The 25,950-nt window shown below is 40.6% G+C and overlaps 1 protein-coding gene across 9 annotated transcripts in view; it reads right to left on the bottom strand.

The window, feature by feature from the left end:
• utrn (utrophin) overlaps positions 1-25,950 on the bottom strand; it is a gene marked incomplete at its 3' end in the record, with an annotated part of 174,280 nt that overhangs the window by 14,998 nt on the left and 133,332 nt on the right. For 7 of the 9 annotated variants that reach the window (XM_079360729.1, XM_079360723.1, XM_079360725.1 and 4 more), the window contains 9 exons: positions 24,729-24,930; positions 23,419-23,504; positions 21,923-22,080; positions 18,722-18,888; positions 16,593-16,704; positions 11,929-12,065; positions 6,099-6,137; positions 5,500-5,565; positions 3,122-3,187 (listed from right to left, as the gene is read on the bottom strand). In XM_079360729.1, coding sequence (XP_079216855.1) covers positions 3,122-3,187; positions 5,500-5,565; positions 6,099-6,137; positions 11,929-12,065; positions 16,593-16,704; positions 18,722-18,888; positions 21,923-22,080; positions 23,419-23,504; positions 24,729-24,930 — 1,033 coding nt within the window. Of the gene's footprint in view, positions 1-3,121; positions 3,188-5,499; positions 5,566-6,098; positions 6,138-11,924; positions 12,066-16,592; positions 16,705-18,721; positions 18,889-21,922; positions 22,081-23,418; positions 23,505-24,728; positions 24,931-25,950 lie in introns of those variants that run through there. The other 2 variants (XM_079360726.1, XM_079360728.1) reach the window with 2 other exon arrangements.

Raw genomic sequence — 25,950 nt, 5'->3', positions numbered from 1 at the left:
AGAGAGGAGTGGGAATAATGTCTTTGACCAGCATTAGGACAGCTCTGAGAGGAAAATAAATCCACCTTCTCCAGCTCGCCAACATGTTTTGTCTTTCTTTTCTTGTCTTACTATTGATTAGTTGAAAAGCAGAGTGAGCTTTTGGGACTCTTCAATCGAAGACCTTCAGTTTCTAAAACACGGTAAGTTCAAGTGAAGGTGAAGTGAGGGAGCGCTGGTCCACATGCTTCATGCCAATCAGCAGGGGAGGCAGATGCTCAGTGAAGAGGAGGTGAAGATTGGTGCCTCACTTTATCTTCAATCACGATTCTCAGAGGTTGAGGCCATCCTTCAGTGTGCCTTTTTTTTACTGTTGTGCTGTAATTTGTTTCCCCCCTACAGTTATGTGCCATATGAATTATCTATGCTCTGTCCTGATGCACACTTGTTGGAAAAAAAAATAAACAATTCTTTGCAGTTTTCGAAAATTAACATTTCTAAAATATTATGAATTTTCAGCTTGAAACATGAATAGCATCTTTTAAAATGACCAAACCACAGATCTTTTTTTTTTTTTTTTTTTAATATACTTTATTAATCCCACGAGGGGAAATTCGGTTTTCACTCTGCATTAATGGAGGGGTCTCAGAGTGAGGGGGCTGCCCACAGCGGGCGCTCCAGAGCAGTTTTTGGGGTTCGGTGCCTTGCTCAGGGGCACCTCGGCAGTGCTCAGGAAATGGACTGGCACCTCTCCAGCTACCAGACCAGTTTCCGGACTTGGTCCGTGCCGGGACTTGAACCGGCGACCCTCCGGTTCCCAACCCAAGTCCCTACAGACTGAGCTACTGCCGCCAAAGCAGATCTGATGCTTGATATGAATTTCGAGCTTGTATCCACTTACTGATGCTTACAATCAAGGCTTAAAGTTGATATTGTACAGGCAAAAAGTATAGCAAGATACAGCTACTGAATATTCAGAACCTTTTGTATTTGAAACAATAACACAGAGATTTTTAAATCGTGACTTGGTTAGATCTGCAATACCTGCAGTGCTACACTTAAAGGAGTCACTGTTCAGATTTGGAACCTGGCTGCCTGGTTCAAGGACTACAGCCTCTATACATGGGGAGGGCGCACTAACCACTGGGCCATCGGCGCCCCCAAACTGCTCATCCTCCTTTTTGTGACATTCTTATGTAGAATATCCGATACATTTAGAACACACACATTGCTTATATTAAAAGATGATATGAGAGATTATAATCTGTGATCTGAGAAATACAAGAAAATGTGACATGTGTGTGTGTTTCTGGTTGAACACGTTAGTTTGTTTGTAAACTCAAAAGGCTTTTTGAACCTCAAGAGTTCATTACCCTGATTAGGATCTCAGATGGGAAAAGGGACAAAAAAAACCCCCCTTCAACTGGAATGTCCGTCAGAGGACAAAGATCTGCCTGCACACAAACCCACACATCGTATCAGAAATGTCAACGCACCCTCTTCTCATCAGCTTTCCCCTTGATTTTTTTTGGTGATTTCTACTTTTTCAAGTTCGGCCTCGCTCTCATCTCCTCCAATCAAAGATAGCCGTTTGTTATCAGAGATCCAGAAACCAATCACTCTCACTTCTCATTGTTGGCACTCTAATCCATTACACTTCCTCTGAAGTCCCATCCTTTGGCTGTATTCAACCATATCCCATTGTCTCTTTCCTCTCACTCCATCCTTCTCCTGCTATCTCAAATCCATTCTCATCTCTCACACACACTCTCCCAGGATCTTTCTCTGGGATTGGGGAAAGACACCTTATTATTTCTTTAGGGGGTGCTTATAAACAGAAGAAGAAAAGACACATTTCTGGGCTGTCCTAAAAAAGTCAACATCGGAATGGAAGATTATTCAGAGCTACAAAAAAGGAAAAAAAATCCACAAACATGCACAAAAGGTTGAACATGTTTGAGCTGTGAGAAGTTAAAACCAATTTAATTTAATTAATATTCAAGGAGCAACTGAAAAATATAATAGGTCAGGAGCAGACAGTGAGCAGACTGCAGACACAACCTTTAATTTGCATTGAGACATTGAACTGGTTATACCATTGAGAACTGAGTCTAAGTTTAGCGACTTTTGAACTTAACATTGAATAAGCTGTTTTCTCTCTTTGTTCAACAAGAACATATTTTTCCAGTGAGATGTGTTTCTTTTATCTGGAATCTACATTGAAAATTGCTGAGGATAGATGAACTTTGAATGTGGTTTTGTATTCAATTCAAGCCTCGATCGTGTTTCTTCTGCTTTGAGATTTTAAATGGCAGACTAGGCTGTCTGTCTGGCACCCAATTTGATTACTCTCAAATTTGCTATCCTTCAGTTACGCTACAATAGCTTGTCGATTGCATTAACAATGTCAACAGATGAATGCAGTCCGTATAGAATATTCTTACTTTTGGCTCTTTGGAAATTATTTTGAAGAAGTTCTTTTAGTCTATCCTCTTCTAAAAGACAAACAAAATCCCCTCCCCCGCCCACCTCTTGTCACCTACTCTAACACGGCATGAAAAAGTTCAAAGAGAAAAGTTGGAGAAACCTTTGGGAGAAAAAAAACAAACATACATCCTAATGAAATCCTCCCAGAGAAACACAAAGGTTTACTTTTTAAAATTAAACCTATGAACACTTAGGCACTAAATAAGATTGGTTGTGATGATTTTGTTTGATAATGACAAAGTTTTGATGCTGATTAGAACTCTCAACAGCTGTCATGTTGGGCTCTACCTCTGTGCTCTGTCTGTCAGCCGCTGTGTTTCTGATCACACTTTGAGATGTTTGTTTGCACTCACTCACGCTGTTTCCTCCTCTCTAGATTCTTGCTTGTGTTGTTCTTACTCTCTGATGTATGTTGCTTTGAATAAAAGTGGCTGCTAATAAATTGTGGAATTGTAGAAGCTCCCTGAATTCTACTTCCAAATGAATAATGCAACTAGAAAAGTTGTAATCTAAAAGGTTTGAAGATGTCCTTTTCTGTCAATGCATGCCCTTCAATATGACTGCAGCACTAATATTAATGTGTAGTCACATGGTGAGGAAAGTAGAAATTTGTTAAGAAAAAAAAAAAGATGAGAAATTACAGAGAAAGACTTACATGCTTCCTGTGGCTGAGCTGCTGTCTGTGGGCAGAGAGCCGTTAGAGCGCTCCATCTGTGCCAACCTGAAATAAAAAATGCATCATCAGTGACTGACAATTCAATTAAATCAGAGGTTTTAAAAGACTGCCATCAAAATGTAGAAGAGCAACATTATCAAACGGGGATCTCATCACCACAGTAGCACACTAATTACATTTCTAATAATGAAGTGAAGTATCCAAGATGGATAAATGAAAAATGACCCCAAATAAAAACGCTGTGCATGCACAGACTGCGGTACGGTCTAATGTATAAGATGTGTGAGGTGTATACTCATGTGCCTGTGGGGAAAATGTTTAAATGTTTCTGGTCCTGTATTCAGCCAAAGCAGTCGAGCTAATGAGGCAGCTTCCCCTGATCAAAGCTTACACTTACTGAACTCTGCAACAGAGCCGGCCAGAAGATTAAGAACATGATCCAAACACTTAACTTCAGGATGATATTGAACCATGGCAGAATATTTATTGAGGGAGATATAGAAGTAATAATTCCAATGGTAAAAACTCATAATTGTGTGCCTTTTTATTGGCCACATGCAAATCTATATGCTGCACATTCATCTAGAATTTCAGCATCTATAGTTTATATCACATTTTTCTTCACAAGGCCCACGTCTGTTTGGCTGCTGATAAAACAATACAGCTGGGAAACAGGGAGAGAAGGTTAATGGCGCGTGACCAATGGAAGGCTACAGGCTAGATGGAGCAGAGCTGCATCAGAAGACCCTTTATGATAAAAGCTTTGTGTGAAAGGACAGTCTGGGGCTGGTTTGACACAAGTAACCTTTTAGAGGAGACGTGGCATTCACTTGAGAGGCAAAATAGGATTTTTGCAGATGTGGGATCTAAATATTCAGACTTATCTGGGACTCAAACATGGATCAAACACTGTGACACCTATTCATCATTTCAAACTGCACTACAACAATGGTTGAAAATTAACCAGACATGCACGTACAGTGCTCCTTTTCTTGGGCCTTAAAGTCTTCATCTCAACCTATATGTAACTTGTCTGGTCTACTTGTAATGTGTAATGTCTTGTGAATTATGTACTCTTTCGTATCTGTCTTGAATGTTTACTATACCTACCTTAGGACAACGCATCAAAATTAGCTATTGTGCTAACTTCAGCATATTTACATAGCTGCTTTATCCTGACATGTTGATGAATATACATTGTTGTAATTCAAATAAATAAATAAAAATAAATAAATGAACATGTTTTCAATCTCATGGTAGCACAACATTCGTTTGTAGATGATGGTAATGATTTACTGGAGGTCTCATGCAGTGTACTGCTGTGTGCTGATGTATTCAGCAGGATCGCTGCGAGTGGGTGTTCAAAAACAGCTTGCAGGCAAGAAGCTGCTGAGCTACAGTCGCCAGCTGTAGAGATGGGTGGCTGCTTGTTTTCTGAGATCACTCCTGGAGCACACTTTGACTTCTTCTGACATTTATTGTGTGCGAACACCACTGGAGAAACAGCACGTACGCACTGTTCAACTAGATTTTTCATGAATGCAGTTGTTTACATTTTTCCTGATACCATACAATGAAAAGTGAGCAATGTGCTTCTAAAGCATCATGACACATATATTGCCACAAGAGCACATTTTAGCTTTGCCCAGTTTTAACTAAAAATATCCAGATATGCAGTGTTTTTCTCATTACGCAAATTAAAAAGTTGCTGCTGACATTTATGGCAACGTTTTTAAAGTTGCACTCAAACTTTCAGTGCAGCATTTGTTTTTGTTTTTGAGTCATGGCAGTGACAAAAATACTCATATTGTGGCATGTGTTTATCAGCTGTACTGGTGCTGTCAGAGGGGAAATTGCAGAATAACATTTTTGTTATAACTGTGCTGTGTAATAGGCACTAGAGCAGTTCAATAATTCTTTAAATATGTCCTTAAAAACCTTAAACTTAGAGTGTGTGTTTTAATTGACTTTGGTTTACTAAAAATATAAAATATTTATGCTGATGGTCTGATCTGCTTCTATAATTTATAAAAGAGGCGTCAATTTTAGTTTTAGTTTGTAATATTGAATAGCTCCATCGAAAGTTTATCATTGCATTGCAATATATTTCAATGGCAGACTAAAGGCTGATGGCCTTTATAAAGTACATGAGAGTTGGGAAAAAGGAAATGATTTCTTTTAAGAAATAAGCATAATACAAAACACTGCTTACGTCTTTTAAAGGGCATTTCTTTTTCTATAATGACTTTTTCTGAATGTGCCCATTTAAACTTAGTTAGAAATCTGTAATATGTGCCCTACGTGGCATCTGAGATGATGATAATGATACAATAATGATCAGAGGATACAATGCGTACCTGCTGGCATACTGCTCTATCCTGGAGTGGGTGTCATCATGAGAGAGCTGAGGTGACTGAGACAGCCTGAAAATGAATGAAGTAATGGAGATGAATGAGGTTTAGCATGCCCACACAGTCTCATTAACACTCAGGGATTCGCACAAACATGCACACACACGCACGCACGCGCGCACACGCACACACACACGCACACGCACACGCACACACACACACACTAATGGCCCCCTTCTCAACATCACCTAAAAAACTAATCTGAGGATCCTAGAAAAAGAAATAGAAGAGCAGGATGATCTACGGAGCAGGTGGATGGTTTTTGACAGCCACTGTTGGGGTGAGCAACTGAGTGCTAGTCAGATGCTTTAGAGAAGAAGAAAATGAGGGTGAGGAGGAGAAGACAGTGGGTGTGTTTTTTCGGTTGCATGTTCAGCCAGCGGATTAGGCAGGCAGGCAGCATGCAGTGCAGTCATGGCTTATTGGGATCGAGGACTTAAGGGTGGGGGTGAGTGAGGAGAAAAGAGGAGTGAAGGAGGTGACGTTAAAAGGCATTCCGGTCTGGTGGCGAGGTTGGTGTAGTTGCTGGTGGCGAAGATACTCACTCATACTGCTCCGGACACATGCTGATGAGGGTGACAGGGCTGTAAGAGAACCGGAAGGAGAGAGGGAGGCGGGGGGGAGGGAGGGAGGTACCAAAAAACATTTAAGGGTCAAAACCACTCAGTGGGTCGGAAAGAAAAACACAGCAGGTGGAGGAGGATGTGGAGTGGAGAGACTGTCAGACATCAGACGGAAGGAATGTAAAACAGTCACCAAAATACACACCACATGTGGTTGCGATTATCCGCAGTGACATTATTTTGAAAACCTCCGTCAAAGCAGATTTGTGACGCAGTAAATGTGAATCTTGTCAGTCCGTGTTTGAAGGGTCAGGATGAGTAAGTGGACCTGGCAGCACTCTGTAATATAACCAGGTTGTGTGTGTGTGTGTGTGTGTGTGTGTGTGTGTGTGTGTGTGTGTGTGTGTGTGTGTGTGCATGTGTTTGTGTGAAAGCTTCACAGGAAATGGGTTGATCATGTCAGTTGACATTGTTGCTGTCACACAGTTTATTTAATTGGTTTTTACAAATCCCCCTGCATACACAATATATGGCCCATATTCTCTACTGTTTTCATCTATTCCATGAGGATTATGGAAATAGCTCACTAGCAAACACAAAAATATGCTTTTTTAAGAGTCAATCTGCTATTGAAAACATTATGAGATTTATTTGGTGTACAGGAAGCTTTCAAACGAAGCCACCAACCAGGATGAAATTCACCTTTTTCACGCTAGCATTATGCTAGGATGTCATGCTTAGGGTGGGAAGCTTAAATGTTGTGATAATATTGTACTGCTGAAGTCCAGGTCGTGAGTCATTAATATTTGGGTATCTAAAAGTCATTATCATTTCACTTCTTCTCAATGTGCCGGCAACTGAAACCACAAGTCATATCTAATACAGTATCTCAAGGTAAGTCGGGTTGTATTTCAGCGACAAGCAGGATAGTTGATAACCCATTACTGTTAGAACACACCTAGTTTTAGCATGATACATACGCTAGCTAAAATGACTTTAGAAGTAATTTAGGGAGTTTAAAATGACAGGAAGTCATAATTCTTACAAAGCTATAGACAAATTCCAAACAAACATGATTAGAATACGCATTTATTTTTCGTTGCCTTTAGCTTAAAGAAAATTACTTTTGAGCCACCTTGCTAACGTTCATAATGTCAGCGATAATAACGTAAGCTATAATAATGTTGGCAAATATAACGATGGTGCTAATTTTGTTGTCTCTTGTCTGACCATGTTTTTTTAAATATTTTATTTTGGCTTGACTTAAGGGCTAATAAACTCCAGATTTTTACTGTCGATTGTTTTTTGAAAGGCTGATCAATCACCAATGAAGATTGTTTTCATACTCTGTACAACTTGGAAGAAAGCAGTGTGACAATATGACAGCATTTAAGCTTCCAAAACATGATCATGACATCAGAGAAAAATACTGACCAGAAGGTCAATATCATCAATAGTCAAGTGTCTTAATGTCATTTGAGAAAATGTCGACTCCTATCCTGTTATTATTGCAGCTTTTGTCAAATATTCAGAAAACAAATTGCTTTTTTTCCTGAACAAATGCTAAACAGACAAAAATAAAAGTTTTTTTTTTTTTTTTTCACAGATGAGTCTGGATATAAATTGTTGGATTGTTGACATCTTTTCACCCTGTGCTTCAGTTCTCACATTTAAGGAGGGAATTTCACAGGGTAACATGCCGTGGGTGCATTTCTCACAGCACAGTCACAGTGCTCGCGCTGCAAGCGGAATACAATTTTTTTAACGTATACAGTATGAGAAAAGACCAGGGTCAAAAAGGATAATGAGGTAACCAGTAAGAGACGATGGCTTGGGTCGACCTTGTGAACATTTTTGGATTCAATACACTAATTTTGCTCGTCAGAAGAACGTGAGTAATCATCCAAGGAAAAAGTGGACAGCTTGTAAATAATAGTCAGTATTCTTTTTACCCGAATATATCCGACGAGTACTCAGTGACGCATCTTTAACCTTGAACTTTCACTTTAACCCTTCAGATTTTTGCACTTCAAAATAAGTAGTTTATAGAAAAGCGAGTAACATGAGGAAGAATGGTGAAATAAAACATAAGAAAAAAATGAGTGAGGGAAAGGAGAGTGGAGGAAACAGAGGGAGGGGACTGATCACAACAGCAGAGACCTTGGGTTTCTGACAAATGTGGCTGCTGTAAAGACAGTATTTGGTTGAAGGCTTGTTGAGAGCAATAACAGGGTCCAGAGCACTGTTCACATTTCACCTCCACTGCTAGTAAGACAGAAGTCTGAGCTGGCTGAGTCATGTATATTCACATTATGTCTGATAGCCTGCTAGAAATACAAAAATGCATTATTCTTTTACAGTAAATGAAATAGACACTACATCCAATACTTTATATTCTGTAATTAATAAGCTGAAATAGGGTGAGTCAAAAACAAAATTCGGAGTTAAGAGATATTACTCATAGAAATCCTGAGTACAAATAAGATAAACCCACTAAGAACCTGTAAACTGAGCTAAGGGGGATTTATTTTTCTTTTCATAAAAAAGCTGGCTACTTCATGCTACTGAAGAAAACTTGGAAACCTTGACTGAGAAACATTCAAAAGCACTAGCCCTAGAGGTGATGTATTTTTCACCTTCTACTTTTGTACTTGTAAAAGCCCTGCAGCACGTGTTTCACTGCCTTTTCAGAGTTTGTTTGTTTCTCTGCTAAACGCCCTAAATGTTTTTTTTTTAAAAATCCACTTAGTCCGCCATGCTGCTGTAGTCACTCTGTCACATCCAGCATTGCTCCTCTCTGCTGTCCCTGTCCTCCCGTTACTCTGTCAGCTATAAAAGACCCATTTGCCCGTAGTGACACCTCAACCTGTCTGTCAGAAACACAGCTAAGAGGAATGGAAAGAAAGATACTCTACAGATGAGTAGAATAACCTGGTATAATAATCTTTTGCATGGATATCAAAATACAACTGTGATCTTCTTATGAGGCATTTGTATGTACATAAATAATGTAAAAAAGACAATCCGATATGTATTTTGGAAATTTAAGTAATTTATAGGCAATTTAACACATTTGTTTGGGTGACTTTTAGAGCAAACTTGCTTTTAGAGCAAACTTGCATGAAAACTTACTCAACTATTTTCCAGTTCAGAATAAATTTCCAATTATTTTCGAGAGCCCAAAAATTTCAGAAAGTTCCAAAAGGATTTTGTTTTACTTTTTCCTTTTTGCTCCAATAAAACAAACATTTAAAGACAAAGAAATAAAATATTTAAAAAAAAATATGGCCTTCTAACTTTTAAACTCTCTTTCAAACGCATGACTCTCTCCACAAGGCCGAACATCAGGGTAGGTGAGGTGAGTGGGAAACCATTAGACAGGTTCTTTTGCATTATCAAATATAGCCATGACGAATCAAAATCCTATCTGCTGTGAAAGGAGGCAAAGATCTAAGTGGGAGGTGAGAGTAGGTGATGTTTTGCTCTCTCAAGGTGGAGAGAAACATTGTGGGAGGAATTAAAAGAAGGGAACCGATGATCCCAGAGTGAAAGAAAGTGAGTGAGTGCATTAGCGAGGGTAATTACACAGCAGACAATCTTATTTTCTCTTTTACTGTTACATTCCTTTAAAAAAGGACAACTTTGAGATGTTTGATTTGTTAAGATGACCAACCAAGGTTGACTAATACCGACAGTGTAGAGAAGGTTTTTAGGTAGTCTCTGTTACATTTTTAAATATTTATCATTGTTTTAAAACTATACATATTTTAAACTACACTCACTTATCAGATTTACAAAAACACAATGTATTCAAGTTGAGAAATTAAGAAACATATCATATTTCCATTTAAACAAACATGGCAGCATATGCTTTGATGTGTACTTCATCTGCATAATTCCTCTTTTCAAGCAGCAACCTTGACCATGTTCTCGTTCCAACAAAAACATATTTTTCAATTTAGGTCACAGTGTTCATTTTAGCAGAAATGGAGATGGCAAGGACCACAAAACTGTGACAACTTAGATCTGAAATGAATGCAATATGCTTAGCATTTCTTAACATAAATCCTAAGTGAGTCTGATTCTATAGACAGTCTGAAAGCTTGTGGCAACATGTGGATCCTCACAGCTTACAGGAGAAATTGCAATCAAAAAAAGATGGAAAATGATGACCATGAAATACTCCTAAATATCTCGAGTCCAATTCCCTACTTCCATATGTGCAAATTTGTCTTGCAATTTCTCTACAATTCCTCGACTTTTTAAAAAGGCATTTATCAGGCAGGCATCTCTCTGGGAGTTATTTTTCAGCAAGGAGGGGAAGTGAGGATGAAGTGTGGTGGGTGGGGAGGTGAGGAAGAGGAGGACTTGCGAAAATGTGAGAGATGAAATAGAGTGTGCAATCCATCTCAGAGGTGACTGTGTGAGACTGCGTGTTTGTGGGGGGAAACCATCGCAAAGGAACAGGTGAGTCATTGTGAGTGCACACATGAACACCCTCGAAGTTTTGGAAACAGAAAAGATGGCTAATTATTTTTGACAAAATAGGGGCATGATGATGTATAAATACACAGATAATAGAGAACATGTAGAGAACATCACAAACACACACATTTTTAAACAAAGAGGAGCCGTCTTAGAGCAGGTTGGGCAAACAGCCTGATACTTGTAAGAGCCACATTTCAAAAAAACATGCTCCAGAAGGTGGGAGGGAAGGGAGCCTGCCTGGGGGGGTCTGCATAATGTGGTCCTAGCTAAACGACTCTCCAGGAGGATTTACAGCTGGCGGGAGCAGGGACATAAATCAGGCATAGTCATGGGGCTGGTGATGCAGGCAGAAGATCTACAGCATCTGGTAAACACTTGACTGACAGGTAAATAAACACATTAGCTGAAAGGGAAATTAACACTCCGCACAGACTGTACCATGAGACTGTGTTGGAGTGTCAAGAAGTAGACTTTTCTTAGCCTGTGACCTCAGGGCATTTATGACACGATGACAGATTTGATACATTCGAGGAGCATTTTTATCAATTTGAACCGTCAAAAGCAGTCATATGGAGCACGAGTCAGACAGTCATGTTTCAGAACGGAGTCACTGAGTAACCTACTGAGAGCAAACTTTGAGGGAGGTAACTTTACAGAGGAGTGAAGTTTCTAGTTAGTTCATTAGTTAGTCGTAAGGTTTTTGGAGTTTCTTAATATTTTTGTAGTTCAATTGTAAATCTACTGTGGCTATCAAATACGCTACAATGGCCCAAAAAACTTAGAACTTAAAAAAGAAAGCTCATTAAGAAAAACTTTGGAGTGTTAGCAGAAAGTTTGCCCTTTTCGCAGACTTAATAAACCACTGACAGCAATATGTCACAGGCAGGCCCTTTTATGGGGACACAGTGGAATTAAAAATAAATATTACAATTTCTAATCCTGTCTCTGAGTGTTCATTATTCTGTTATCTCTTGTTAAATGCCAAATATGTTTCTTTATTATTACGTCTCTCTCTAAACATAGTTCATCTTGTCAATTCATCAACGGTCAATCAAACGGCCAATTATAGAACAAAAACACCTATCCAGTGATTGAATAATTGCAATTGGACTTTTTTTTTAATGTCACATAGTAAGAATATTTCTAGAAGATCGTTATGATTTCCATACAAAGCCGTGCCTGCTTTCAATCACATCTGAAGGATTTAATCAGTTGCTTAACCTTAAACAGACGTAAATGTTTTCAGACGTTAATCTGTAAATCAAGAGTGGCATTTGTATTTAAGCTCTGATCTGTTTCTTAAAGACACATAAGTGTTACTTACGTTTCCAAGTTGTCACCCTCCAGAACTGTCTGGACTGGTAAGTAACCGAGGCGAGGATGTTTGGCGAAGTACTTCTTCGACCGGAATTTGTTCTTCAGCACTTTGGTGAAATCTCGCATGTCCTCCCCTGATGTTGTCTACAAAAGTGAAAAAGACAAAGACCAAGAAGGATTAAAAATGCTTCTTCTACTGAGTTTTCTTTCCACAGAGTGTCTTTGTGCATTTGGGCTTTCTTTGGCGTCACAAAAATAAGCAAAATATGCATTGAACGAGAGGAGAATGTGTTTTGTTAATTAGATACTTAGCAGAGGTGTTTCTCCTGCAGAAGAGGTTTCTGCCTCGCAAGCAAACAACAAATTACTTCAGCAGTGTGACTGGAGAGTAGGAAAAACCATTTGCAAAGGATTCAGAAAACAAGAACACACACACACACACACACATACACATACATACAGTACATACATACACACATCTTTCACAGTTGACATATACGGCTGAATGAACTGTCTCTATTGAGTTCGCATGGCTTATAGACTAATCCACACAATTTAGGATGCTAGTTTATGCAGAGCAACAGCAATTACCAAACATTTGTAAGAACACTGGAGAAGAAGCTGTGTGTGTGTGTGTGTGTGTGTGTGTGTGTGTGTGTGTGTGTGTGTGTGTGTGTGTGTGTGTGTTTAAAGACAGCTCTTTACGGATTTCTCTTCAAATGTAGTTACCTACCTGCCTGCCTTGACAGGAAAGTAACAAAGTCGATTTAGATGATTAAAATAAGGAATGTGCGGGTTATGAAATGCAACAGGGGTCTCCTGTTTGTATCAGGGTTGCTCAAGTTATAGGCTGTGGCACATTACCACACGGCCTGCAGGCTGTCCCCTGATGTATTGTGACAATGAAAAGAGACTGAACAACAACATCTCCACTAAGGAGAGGTACAGACACTGAAATTACAGTAATCAATACAGCACAGCACCAAATCTTGCGTGTTCAATAACACAGAAAAAGCCCATTGGAACTATGAAAATGCTGCTCTTATAAAAAACCCAATAAAAGCAATATTGTGGCTATAAAATAAACAGTACAACAAAGATGAGAGAGAGAATCTTATAAATGACTGCACAGAGTCTCACAAAAACAACTCTCAGTCTCTAACTCTTCAATTTCATTTTTTTTTGTCGCAGCATTATTCAATACTTTTAGAGGTATAAACCTGAAACACAATTTGGTTTTCCACACAGGGAGAAGAGTACATGTGAATTATGACACCTATATCTTTTAAGACAAGAAAACCTTCACCTTTGCATCTACTGTTGAATAAAGTTGGGGTGAATTGCGACATTTAAAGACACTGAATGTGCAAAATTTTACACACAAAAACAATGAGTGAGAAGTGTGAGTCTCACCAGCTGTACTGTTGTCCGAGACGCGTTTACATCATGTTTACACTGCTTTGTGTATGAAGCTGTTTTATTCAAAGAGGAGAAAAAAGAAGAAGAACATCATAGTCCACTAACTGTGTATTTGGATGTCACACAAGTGTCTTTAGATTACTGCCATTCAGTGTCAATTTATGTGCAATGTGAAGCTATGAGTTAACCAAAGTGTGCTAACATTAGCCGACTGACACAACTATGCAGGTCACAGGTAACGGCAGCTCGAGCTATGGATTATTTTGTCCGCCGTTTGCATTTAATAGAGCTTCATCGCGGTGCGTTCTAATAGATACACAAGAGGGGATTGGGATGCACTGTGTCTCCAAACAGCAGTTTTGGTTTAATGCTGGTGCTTAAGGGCGAGATCCACTTGATCAAAAAGTTGTGCCTTCAACATGTTCAGTAGATTTCGATGAGTTTTCATTGGCAGGCCAAGCAATGAAGGCCTTTGAGACTTATTACCCTCATGGAGTTCATAGAACTGTGTGATCTTCTACCAGTCTGCAGTACCCCACAGTCCTATAGAGCTCTGTTGAGTTGGATTTGAAGTGATTAGATTAATAACACATTTGTAAAGGGACTGAATTCAAAACCTTTTGGGTTTGTCTTGCTTCTTCTCTCCGGACGTTCCAGTATTGATTGTACTCTCTTAACTGTATGCTTCAGGTCACTGTTTCTGCCAAACATGAGCTGTTGCATCAGTCTATTGTGTTTGGCACTGCACTCTTCAATCATTTGTGTGTATTAGGCTCCATTTGGCTCCTGTTCCCTCTATCTTTACACATACTGAAATTGTGGATGTTGAAAAGCCTGCAGACATGCTGCTGCCACAGCCATTCTTCAAAGACGGGATGATGATAAGTTGGGACTGCTTTCTGGCAGAAACTGAGCTTAACATTACAGCTGATAAGTTCAAATATTTGCTGAGTCAGTGCATTAGATCTTCCTCCTCTCAGTTTTCCACATTAATAACAGCTGCTTCCCTGCTGCTGCTGTGAACTTTCTTTCAACTAAATCTTTCCTGCCTTTCGCATTGTTCATAAATATTTAACGTCTTGTAAGAATGTCGGTATTGTGGCCACTGATATAGATACACACATGAAAACAACATCAAATCAACTGAAGTAGATACAGAAGTTTTGTAAACAGTCTAAAGTTACATTGAGTAACCTTGTCTGTAATTTAGGGAGACTTCTCTATTTAATAGCTTTCATTTTATGGAGTTGGGTAAAAGAATTCTGAAAAATTCACACTGATGTAAAAATCTGACGCTGCAAAATGTGGAAAAGGTCGAAGGTAAATGTTTATTGAGGATCAGTAAACTTTTGAGAGTGATTAACGCCCCCCGTCAGCAAAGTGATCATCTTTTAGCAACATCTTAAGTGTTTGTTGCAGCAGCAAAGCTGAATATAAGATAATGTTTCTCAAAGTTGTTGCAGGAAGCTGCCGGGCATCTTAACTCAGGGAGGAACGATCACTGATCCCTTCAGCTCCTCCTCCAGAGTCAATATCTATCCCATTTGTGAAATTGAAAAAGCAAATTAAAAAAAAAGAAAAAAACAGAATTGAGAAACGTCTCCACTTGAGTCAATCAAAGTTTGACGTTGAGCACTATTGAAACTAGTGGGCCCATGTGTGCCATCCTGATACTGAAAGGGAGCGATGCTCAATTTCGCAGAGCTCCCCCTCTTCTAATATTCCGCTCTCCGCACGGTAGTAAAGGGAAATATTGCTTTCTGGCAGAAAAGATAAAAAGAGACCTCAGAGAGCTGTGAGTATTTTACCATTTGTTCAAGTAAATTAAATTGAAGTCAGAGGTCTGATGAGGGCTTTGGAACAAGGGAAAGAAATCAGCTGAGCAGAAAGTAAGATGTTCAGGCATAGGGAAGGAGAAATGTCAACCTATCTTAATAAAAGTGTGGGAAAAAAATGACTCACCACCCAAGTGTGGACTTCATCCAAAACTCCAGCAAAGTTAAACATGAAAGATCGGCGCTCTGATTTGTGTATGAGATAAGTGACAAGTGAGCTATAAACTGGAGTCGAGTTTGGGTGTAGTTTATGAGTTTGTGTTTCATTTTTGATTTGGTGGGCAAGTTGAAGTCTTACATTCAAACGGCTCACACAAACTCGCAACATGTATACGAGACATCTCATGATCCACATTAAAAGTTTAGTCTGTTCTTAAGGTTTGGTCTTTAAATGTATGTCAATCTTAACGCCAAAGCAAATAATGAAAGAATCTGTTCCTCCATGCACAAAGGAAAGGCCAAAAACAAATGGTCTTTTTCTTTTTTCTTTTAAAGAACAACTCGACTTATTGATCTCAGTGCTACATCCTCAACCTTTAGAATGAATTGGGATGCAGACTGCGAGCCAGGTTTTATAATGGTGTTCAAAGCTAAAGTAGTCCTGCTTTACAAGAAATGCAAGACAATAAATGTGCTGTTTCAAATACTGGTAATACAATAAGGATAGACGGATGATCCAAAAAGGAAACCAGGTCAGAAATAAATGTGTGACTTTGGTTGGTTGAGTGACTCTCTGAAAAGGGTTCAATGGTGTAACACTGTAAGTGTACAATAACCTGCCATCACAATACAGGTATTTAAACTACCTAAAAAGTGAATCCCTGACAGTTATGTAAAGGCTGAACTCATCAGAAGCCACTACATCCCACAGCTCAGAATAACATTTGGAGCAAGCATTATAAAGTCTGTCGGGTCAGATATAACAGATATAATATCTTGTTAAGAAAGGACTGCATGGCCATCCATGGTAAACAAACAAACATCCGCTAGGAATGTGTTTGTGCACTGATTTGACAGTCTGAAAGTTCCACACCTCACTCTTGCAGCACACTCACTGTCTGTGTTTCTGCTGTCTGTCTGAATGCTGCCTTTCCTGTCAAAACATCCAAACATGAACCCACGACGGCTTTTCAACAGACAGATCTTTGCAGCTGACAAAATCTTGCACAGTAGAAAGCCTTCTTATGGGTGAAAACTTACACCATCTTTATTCTTTGGTCTTTGTATCTTAATTGGCAAGCCTTAAAAAAAATGATTAAATATAATGGAAAAATCGGTATTAATGAAGTGCTCTAATAACCAAAGTCTGTGGGTTTAAATGCAGGTGAATTCATTAAGAGGATCAGAGTTGGGTGCACACGGAGAATAGAGGCATAAGATGATTTGTGGGAAGGGTGAGTGTGAGTTAGTCCCTCACCGGTGTGCAGTACTCCACCATGGGGTAGTTGAGCTTGTGGCCTTTGGCGGTGCGCCCGGAAAAGAAGCAGCTCTGACAAACATCGTAGTTGAAATGCTTCAGACTGCGATACCTACGGAGCGAAAGAGAGAGAGAGGCGGTTAGAGAGACAGGAGAGAGGGAAGTGAGGAAGTAGAGTGTATAGACTATGTCACTTTCATGTCTTTAGGCTGAGTATGTTCGTGTGTGTGTGTGTGTGTGTGTGTGTGTGTGAGCCCTCCATCACGACTCATCTCCAGGCTACACTTGGGCCTCTTGGAGAACTGTCAATTTCCACTGTCACTCTGTCTCGCACTCCTCCACACACATACACACACACACACACACACACAAAATACACTTTCAAAAACAGTCGCAATATGCTGAAAGTGTGACAGACAGTTGGATTTCCACCAAAACACAACAACGTGACAACAACAGTGGAGGATGTTATCCTCGGCGGCGGCGGCTGAAGCCAGAAGGCCATTTAGCAGCTAAATAGAGACAGGAGCCATTCAGACATAATAGCTTTAGTCTTTTATCTTTCTCTCCTCTCTGCTTCCCCCCAAGGTGAGCTGACTGATGAGCTACGAGAGACGGCCATATATCAAATGATGCAACAGCGCACACAACACCGGCGAGCGAGCTGCACCATTACTCGCTGACATGCAGCGTATTACGGCGAGGAGGAGCTGATAATTCACCTTCAGAGCGAGAAGTGATGAGATGGTCATTAATTAATGAGTTTATCTACAAACAACTTTGGTTAATTATGAAAGCTGTCATGTCTGGTCTCCTGAGGTCACATGCTCTTATCTGTGAAAAAGACAAAAAAAGGTTTAACACACTGCGCAAGGTTTAGAGTTTGAAAACATCAACTTTAAGGAATGACTTATGACGCAGCATTTAGGTATTTATTTGCTGATAAAAGCTGGTTTTGCTTTTTTTTTCTCTTCCACATAACAGCCCGAGTTGTAAATCAAAGCTTTAAAAAAACAGTGCAGAAAAAGTAAACATGAGGGACCAATAAGAATGTAGACGCTTAGAACACAACTAAAAACTAAAGAAAGGTCAATGTACCAGTCCCAAAACATAATCGCGTTATAAACACTGAAGGCCTTTGTCTTACTGCCAGTTTGTAGCAGAAGCTATTAATTGTAAATTATAGCTGGCAGGTACAACATGAAAGTTAACATGTAAACAAAGCGCACGCTTAGTACCACAACGCTTGACTTCACAGGAAATGGTGCGTGTAAATTTTGGTTCGCTGGCTTGTTAAAAATGTTGCAAATCTGAAGCAGTGGATTTGACATTCATCAAACAAATCTGCTGACAGGTTATCCTTTAGTCTAACCTTTTGGATGATCCCATGTACCATGTAAGTGAAAAAAAAAAAAAAAAAACGCAAGTAAAAAAAAAAAAAAAAAAGCCTGCTCAGCATATTTCACTCCCTCTTCTTCTGTTGCTCGCAGCCTTTGGCTCTCGCAGTCGCTCCCTCTCATCGATCAATGACAGAACCTGGGAGATGTGTCCTTCATCAAATGTCTGACTGGATTTCTCTTTTTGCTGGCAAAGCACTCGATCTGAGGAATCAATGTGCCACGTTTGCTACATGGAACTCATGAAACCTTTTCCTGCTTTACCTTTAAAAAAAAAAAAATTGTCACAGAGGCACAAACTTAGATGATAAATTGACTACAGCAGGGCACATCTTTCCTTACATGTTGTCCACATAGAATAAAACTCAGGAACAAGCTGAAACAAAGGTAGCTATTGTTGTTTGTCTGCATGCGAGTGAATGCCCATCCTGCACAGTATCACAGGGAGGTCTGTTATGAAATGCTTGCCAGCCAATCGGCTCTTTGTGATCTTTGTGAATGTGGCTGTGCACAGATTGTTTTGTGTGTTGCCTTTTTGTGAGTGTGTTTGGTATTTAGCCAGTGGTGTATCAGCTGTTGACATTTAGATAAATGCCTGCCCTCCAGAGCAGAGCTGCCCTTTATGCTCAACCAGAAGTGAGAACAACGCAAAAACGTGGACACATTCGGTGTCCGTGCGTTTAGCCCGTAGCATGTTGCAGACTTGTTTCTACACGTTTTGTCGTGTCTTACCTAAAGCCAACGATAGGACACTCCTTGCAGATGTTACACTTGGCCTGATGTTTGGCCGTCTCTGCCGCAGCGACTCGATGCAGGACTGGAAGCCAAACCATGGACTGAGGCTCCAGACGCATCCAATCAACAAACTGACGGGGTTCCAACTCCACCTTATTGGTCACCTGGCAGAAACAAAGAGGATGAGCTCAGAGCCTTTAAATCAAAAGCCTGTGTTTACGGTGTCAATACAGGGCTCATAAACTTCACACATGGAGGAAAAATGTGCACACCATTACGCAGAGAAAAGACTGAGAGGCTATAAGTCTATGCTTATTAACAAACGCCTAATAAAGATGCAGACAAATTTAAGATGACCATACATATTAAAGTGATGGTTCCCTGGGGCACATTATGGCTTTGAAATGTGGAGGAGACAAAATCATTTTCATGAGCTTCTTTTTCATGTTTATTGGTTGAAACACCTAATAATAAACATTGATTGATTTCAACCCCCTCGCTGCCCTTATCCTTCACAGCCCATAGCTCTGCCCTTAGCTAAAATCCACATTTCTCCATGCAGCTATGAAAAACACCCACAAACACCTCCTCTTAACTTCCACTCTCAACTTTTGGAGGTGTAATTGTTTATGTAACGTGCACTCAGGCTGTGAAACTTTCACATGGTGGTTGTTAACTAAACGAATCAAAGATGACCTTTCCATCATCTCTGACACGCTAAAAAGGTCAGCGAGTGTGAGGAAGAGCTGGATGCATTTGAAATAAGGAGGGAACAATCAAAAGGTGCAGGGAAAGTTTTGCTGTGCATTTTCCATGTCTCTGTGTGTTTATGTGATGTCAGGATATACAGTATGTTTTGAAGCAGCAGCTCTAAAAAAAAAAAAAAGGCCACGGACCGTAAACTGGCAAGAGCTGTCTTGAGAAGTTTCGATCATGAAATTCACCACCCGTAAACGCGTCTCACTCTCGAGGTACGAGCAGCAAATGTTCACAACAACACTTAACATTTGAGAAGTGTCGTGTCATGAACAGAATGTTTACAGTCCAAAGGAGGAATCGGAGCGGAAAGACACTCCGCTTCAAAGATCAATTCTCTTAATGTTTTACTCGCAAAGGCAGCCATTTCGTTTTATGTCCTTTGAATTACAGGTCCAAACTTTAACAGGATAATTAAGAGTCATTTTCACAATGAAGTGTGGGTTGAAGCGCAAAAAAAAAAAAGAAAAAAAGAGATGACTTTAAGGTGAGAAGTGAGAGCACTGCGTAAGAACTTTTCACCCTGATAACACCCTCAAATCAACTTTACATCCTCCAACTTCTTGTCTGACCTTCCCCCTGAACAATCAGAGTCTCTCCTCTCTCGTACGCCTCCTCATCTTCAGCCTCTTCCCCTCCTCTGTGCCATCTAACGCCAGATTTATTGCCCTCGCAGATTAATTACTGCAGAGGGGGCGATGGCTGAAAGGATGCCTGGATAGACGGATGGATGGATAAATGAAGGAGAGGTGACAGAGGAACAGTGAGAGAGGATGTATTTATGACGGCAGGACTCGTTGATCGAGGGTCTATTAAACCAAACGACCAGAGTGACTTCACTGTCACCAGCGTGGCAGATGAACACACAGGTGCCACAGGGCTTTAGTTGGGCATTTGTTTTACAGCCTGGTTTGTACCTGCCAACGAAGTGTGATGGAACAATTAATGAGCAACTGGACAACAGCTTTGGGAAATTTTTGTGCACGAGGCGGGATTGTGCATCTTTACCCTGAGAAGAAAAAAAAGCGAACAAGATAAGGTTTGAAGCTGGTATTACTCTGCTATTTTCAGAGGTCCAGCAGAAGAAATCACTTGAATTTATAGCATCCATATTTTAATGTTACGCTCCCATTTATGACTGCTGAAGCATGAGCCAGGGGAGACACAGTGGGAAAAAAAAGGAAACAGCGATCCACAGGGGGACGAAGACATCATTAAATGCCAGGAACGTCGAGAGATAAACTCTGGGAAAGTGGTTAGCCAGCTGCAGTAAAACACTAGAGGACGGCCAGCAGAAGACTGGAGGCCATTTCAGGCTTCACGGTTGGTCAGCAGAGCTTAAATACTGAGGCTATTTTGCAGGATTGGGAGAGGCAGCTCTTAGGTGGCTGGGAAATGTAGAGGGGGACTGAGGTGCATAATGGCAATTAGATTTTAGAAGATGCAACGAAACTTAATCTCGCACAGTACTGATTACCTGCCAGATACTGTTAGCAGTGATGTCACCAAATGAACTTATTCTGAACATTTTGATGCATTTCAGGTTGCTGTGACGCTTGTTCCAGCTTTGTCACAGTTCAGTTTGCATGAATGCAACAGGTTAAAGGTCATCTTTATTGTCAACACCACAGATGAAATGTGTGGTAAAGCACTGGTTAACACAAAGAACCAATACAAAAGCACAACATTTACGACATCATTAGAAAACAACATTAGCACATTTAAACAGAATCCCAGACTTTGTACTAATGTGCAAATGTGTTGGCGTAGAACGATGAAGGCAGGGTGCTAATTACTCTCAATCAATAGTACTCAGGATGAAGGAGACATGGACTCTTGTAGTGCTCTGAACAGATGCCCTGGAGTGAAAGGACCTGACAGTCCAATAAACGACATGAGTTCCCCCCCCCCCCCCCAACATCTGAATCAACTTTGGAGGCCCCTGACAGCTTCCTGGGATCTTTATATTCACAAAACTTTCACAAGTGTCTTTTAATAGGACGACACTGACCATGTGGTTATTTGGATGTCAGAGAGATTCTTAAAAGCAAGATTAATAAAAGCAATCCTGATTTACATAAGTTTTACATTTTTCTGTCTAGGACCAGCTTTGTAAACCTTTGTAAAGTCTATTTTCTGATCGTGTTATTGCTGCAACTTTCACTTTAGTAAATCCGCCATTATTATCCCTTATATGTAACCAGAGAGTGAAAAAATGTCCATCCGGGTCTCAGTGAGGCCAAGGTGTTGTATTTAAATGTCTTGTATACTCTGAGTAACAGACAGACCGACGGATATATAAGGAATAAGGAACATGATAGGATTACTCATCCCAAGCTTATGTACTTATTCAGTTGATTCTCGTGTGTTGAGTTCACTGACATGTATCCGTCAGTGCACATCTACGCCCTTGTGTTTGTTTTTTTTTGTGTGTGAACCTACGTGCTGGAAGCAGCTGCGGACGCTTGGTTCGATGTTGGAGCCTCCGAAGGCGGCCACCTCTCCCAGCTGCTTGGGGATCTGGATGGCTTCATGCAGCAGCAGACCCAGCTGCCTCTGGTCACATGTGTCGCCTGCTGAGGCGACCTGGCTGAAGAGGTCTGAGCAGGGGGGGAGATAGTGGGGGGGGGGGGGGGAACAAGGGAGTGAGAGAAGAGTCAAAGCATGGAGGTGATGTTAAAAATAAATACAGATAGAGGGTATAGAGGGAGAAAGTGAGATCGAGACAGAGCATTGAGTGGGATGGAGAGTGACAGTGGGAAGGGACAGGAGAAGAATAAATGTGTTTTAATCTTTAATCTGTCACTTCAAACTTGAACTTGAGTCTTTCTTCCTGCCTTCTAATCTTCTGTCTCCAGGTTGGCCCGAGCTGTACTGGATAGGTCTGCCCAGTGACTTGCAACCTCGGCCAGTTATCACACCCGCAGCATTATATTTTATATATATTTTTAAAGGTATGACACATCTTCAGAGCTCAGGCGCACACTGAGCAGAGATAGCTGAGGGGCTAAATCTGGGGGAGAAAAAAAAAGGAGGAGGAGGAGAGCGAGAGATGGCATGACAGGTCTTTCTGCTCAGCTTGCACATGACTTTGATCTCTGTTTGAGGTTTCACTCGGGTACTAGCTCTAACATATGTGTGTGTTTGCGTGTGTGTACACCAGCAGTGACCCCATTTCAACACACACCTCTGCTGTCATCTGCACCCACTTCTCAAATTCCTGTCTTTCTCCTAAAAGATTACATTTGACATACACAGCCGTCACAAAAAGAGCGTCAAATGGCAGCATGCCTGGTTAGGCGCGCGTGTTGCAAAGTGTAGCTATAGGCACACCGCTGACAGCCAATGAAATTCTGAAAGAGAAAAGGAGGAAGGGCGCAATCAAGCGTACGTGATACCCTTCTCAGGCTAATAGAAACTGCCAGTGGAACGAATAAGCCCAGGGATGCTGTGGCAAAAGAAAGGGAGGAGGAAGAGCGGTCGGAGGAAAGAGGGGGAAGGAGAAGTGAGCAAGATAGGACAGAGGAAGACGAAGTGGCACCGCTGGATGGATGAACGGTGGTGTGAGCCGTGACAGCAGAGGATGATAGACAGAGGGAGATAAAGTAGCAGAAACAAAGGGCAGAAAAGCCCAAAATGACAGTCTCCTCCCAGAGCAGCAAGCCTATATCCACGCTCGCTAATCCTCAAAAATATATCGGAAAAGAAAATTAAATAAAGAACAGGGGGGGGTGTAGGAGGTCTCTCATCCAATTATAAGACCTGTTCTCCTGCCTCTCTCTTTCTCGCTTTGTCTATTTCTGTGAGTTTGATAAATCCTGGAATACTGCTGGGAATGCAGGATGGGACAGACTGGTCTTGGGCTGGCCTGCACAGATGACGTGTGTTTAAACGCACGTGTGCAGCCGCAGAGATCCCTTCTTCACGTGTGCACTTACATTTGTATTTCTCCTCCAGGTGTCCCTTCGAGAGAGAGAGCAAACCAATCTTCATTGACAAGACGCGGATCTTCCCACTGCGGCCACTGCAGCCGCAACACATAAACAGATACATCAAACATTAGCCCAGACTCAGTTATATTCGTTGTGGGTGTGTATCTGTGCACAAACAATGTTTATGTGTATTCACTTTAGTTCAGATGTGAATTATAAGCCACGGCCGTGACAGAAAGTCATTATTTGCTGTGAGAGAGGAGAATCTTCAAGTGTGTGTGTGAGCGTTCTGTTACAGCAGAGAAGTGCTGTTGGATCTGGGATTGTTTTGTTTTTTTTCCTTCTTCTTGTGTATCTACAAACAATCACAACACCAGTTGGCATATTGGTTTACAGCAAATGCACACATGCAATTAGGCAGTGTATCTATGCTGTATTTGAACAAAGTGCCATACACATGTTTGATCGTACACAAACAGTGTGAAGCCGCCGTTTGTATGTTAACTTTGGGACTTTCTGCCACAGATGGCACGATGGAAATGTCTTGATGTGCAGAGAGAAAGCAAGCGTGTAAATATTGATCAAATATTCATAATGCTCAGATGACAGTTAATTAGAGGGAAGTAAGATTACAGAAAATAACAGGATACAACACCTTTGATATTTGTTTGCAATCAGATGTATTATAATAGGAGATTATTCAATGCTATTTTGGAGTTTAAAAAAAAAAAAAAATGCATGACATTGCCAGAAAAACACTGACTGTTGAAATATTGTTTGCTTTAATAACATAAAACTTTCTGCAAGCTCCACTTTATTGTCGTTTGTTTTTGTCACACAGTCATTTACCTAACAGGTTATTGTATCTGACGGTGTAACGACTGGTGAACGCCTGGTATCACATTTCAGAGGGGCAAATATCAATAACGCTATGGGACTAACTCTTCTAAAAATGAAAGCTTTAAAGATCTGACATAAAGTCAGTTAAAGCTCCTGTGAGGAACGTTCAGGTCGTGTTGATCGTTGCGCCCCCCTGTGGACAAAGCTCTAACCCTTCTTTCGCTGCTGATCTGTCCAGTGCATTTGTAAACCCTCTCGATTTTAGTCCTCAGCTCTGAACTCATTGACGTGACATCTAGTCTGTGTCAGTGGTTTTAAATTCACACATTGAAAAAATGATGTTAATGATCTTGTTTGCTGTACTGGGTTATTCAGAGTCACCAGTATTATTTTGGTTCTTTTTCATAACCAGCTTCTCACAGGAGCTTGAAGGAAATAATGCTTGGTCCTAAATGACAAACATTTTGCATACATACGTGTCGTAAACATTAAGCAGCCAGTTGAGACACATGTCGACGCAGAGCGGCACGTTGACCAGGTCTTTGTGCTCCTGCTCCAGGCCGTCGTAGATGGACGTCAGGCAGTTGATGACGTCAGGAACGGTCTTCAGCTGATTGTTGTTGGTCATCTTGTGCTGCTCAAAGGTGTTCTGGGCCACGCTGAGGTCTAGCAAGTCCACTGTGCAAAAAGGAGGCGAGAGAGAGAGAGAGAGAGAGCGACAATGATGAGATGGAAATAAAAGGAATTGACAAAGAAAAGGGAGAATGAAGAATGGAGGAGAGCAGAGGAAGGTTAACAGGACCGACTGAGGGAACAAAGAAAAATTGGTTAAAAAAAAAATCATATAAGGGATGACAGGAGACAAAAAGAAAGAAAACGAGACGGCTAGAACCATTAGTATCCTTTCAGGCTTGTTCATTGGGCTTTCAGCAGAAGTGCCAAAAAAAAAAATCTGAACAGAGCAGGAAGCTGAAAATGGCACAGCCTATTCATAGAAGCACTTCAAAAGTGTAGACTTGACTGATATTTTGTCCAAAATAGTTCAAAACCAGCTAACTGTGAGAGTCTGCCAGGAGAGCAGACAGTGAACAGACGGATCATTGTGCTGAAATATTAATGCGTGAGAGAAATCTGAACACTAAAAGACAAACAGGGAGAAAATGTACAAGCATCAGACACTATGTAACCAAGTGATCAGCCCCATTATCAACAACACACATGAAATACAGATTTATATATGAAGACACTTTGAGCAGCACTCACAGACAGAAATGCAAACCTAACAATTCATGGTTCTTTGGTCGTCTCTAATTAACAACAGATAAATAATCCAGCAGTGCATTAAAAAAATATAATCCAATAATAAACTGACTCGCACAAAATAATGTCTGCGTCCCACTTTCATACTTTCCAAACGGTTTTGAAGATGTTGTGTGTCCCTGCTTGAGCTTGTCTTTTTTTTAATGTGCTGATGATAAACACGGTTTTCCCACAATGCAACGCACCAATGGTTATGTAATTCTGTGCATGCTGTGCAGTTTCTTTGATCAGAAGTTGAACTGACAGCAGCTTTCAAAAGGATCACATCAGACTTCATACGTTTATAGAGTTGTTACCTGTTAGTGTACATGCTAATACGTGATAGCACCCTCCCAGAGCCACACTCAATATATTTGGTTTTTTTTTCACATATACCTG

This window comes from Symphodus melops, assembly GCF_947650265.1.
Source record: "Symphodus melops genome assembly, chromosome: 1".
Lineage (NCBI taxonomy): Eukaryota > Metazoa > Chordata > Actinopteri > Labriformes > Labridae > Symphodus > Symphodus melops.
Note: the sequence above shows the minus strand (reverse complement) of the source record. Positions and strands in the feature narration are given on the sequence as shown.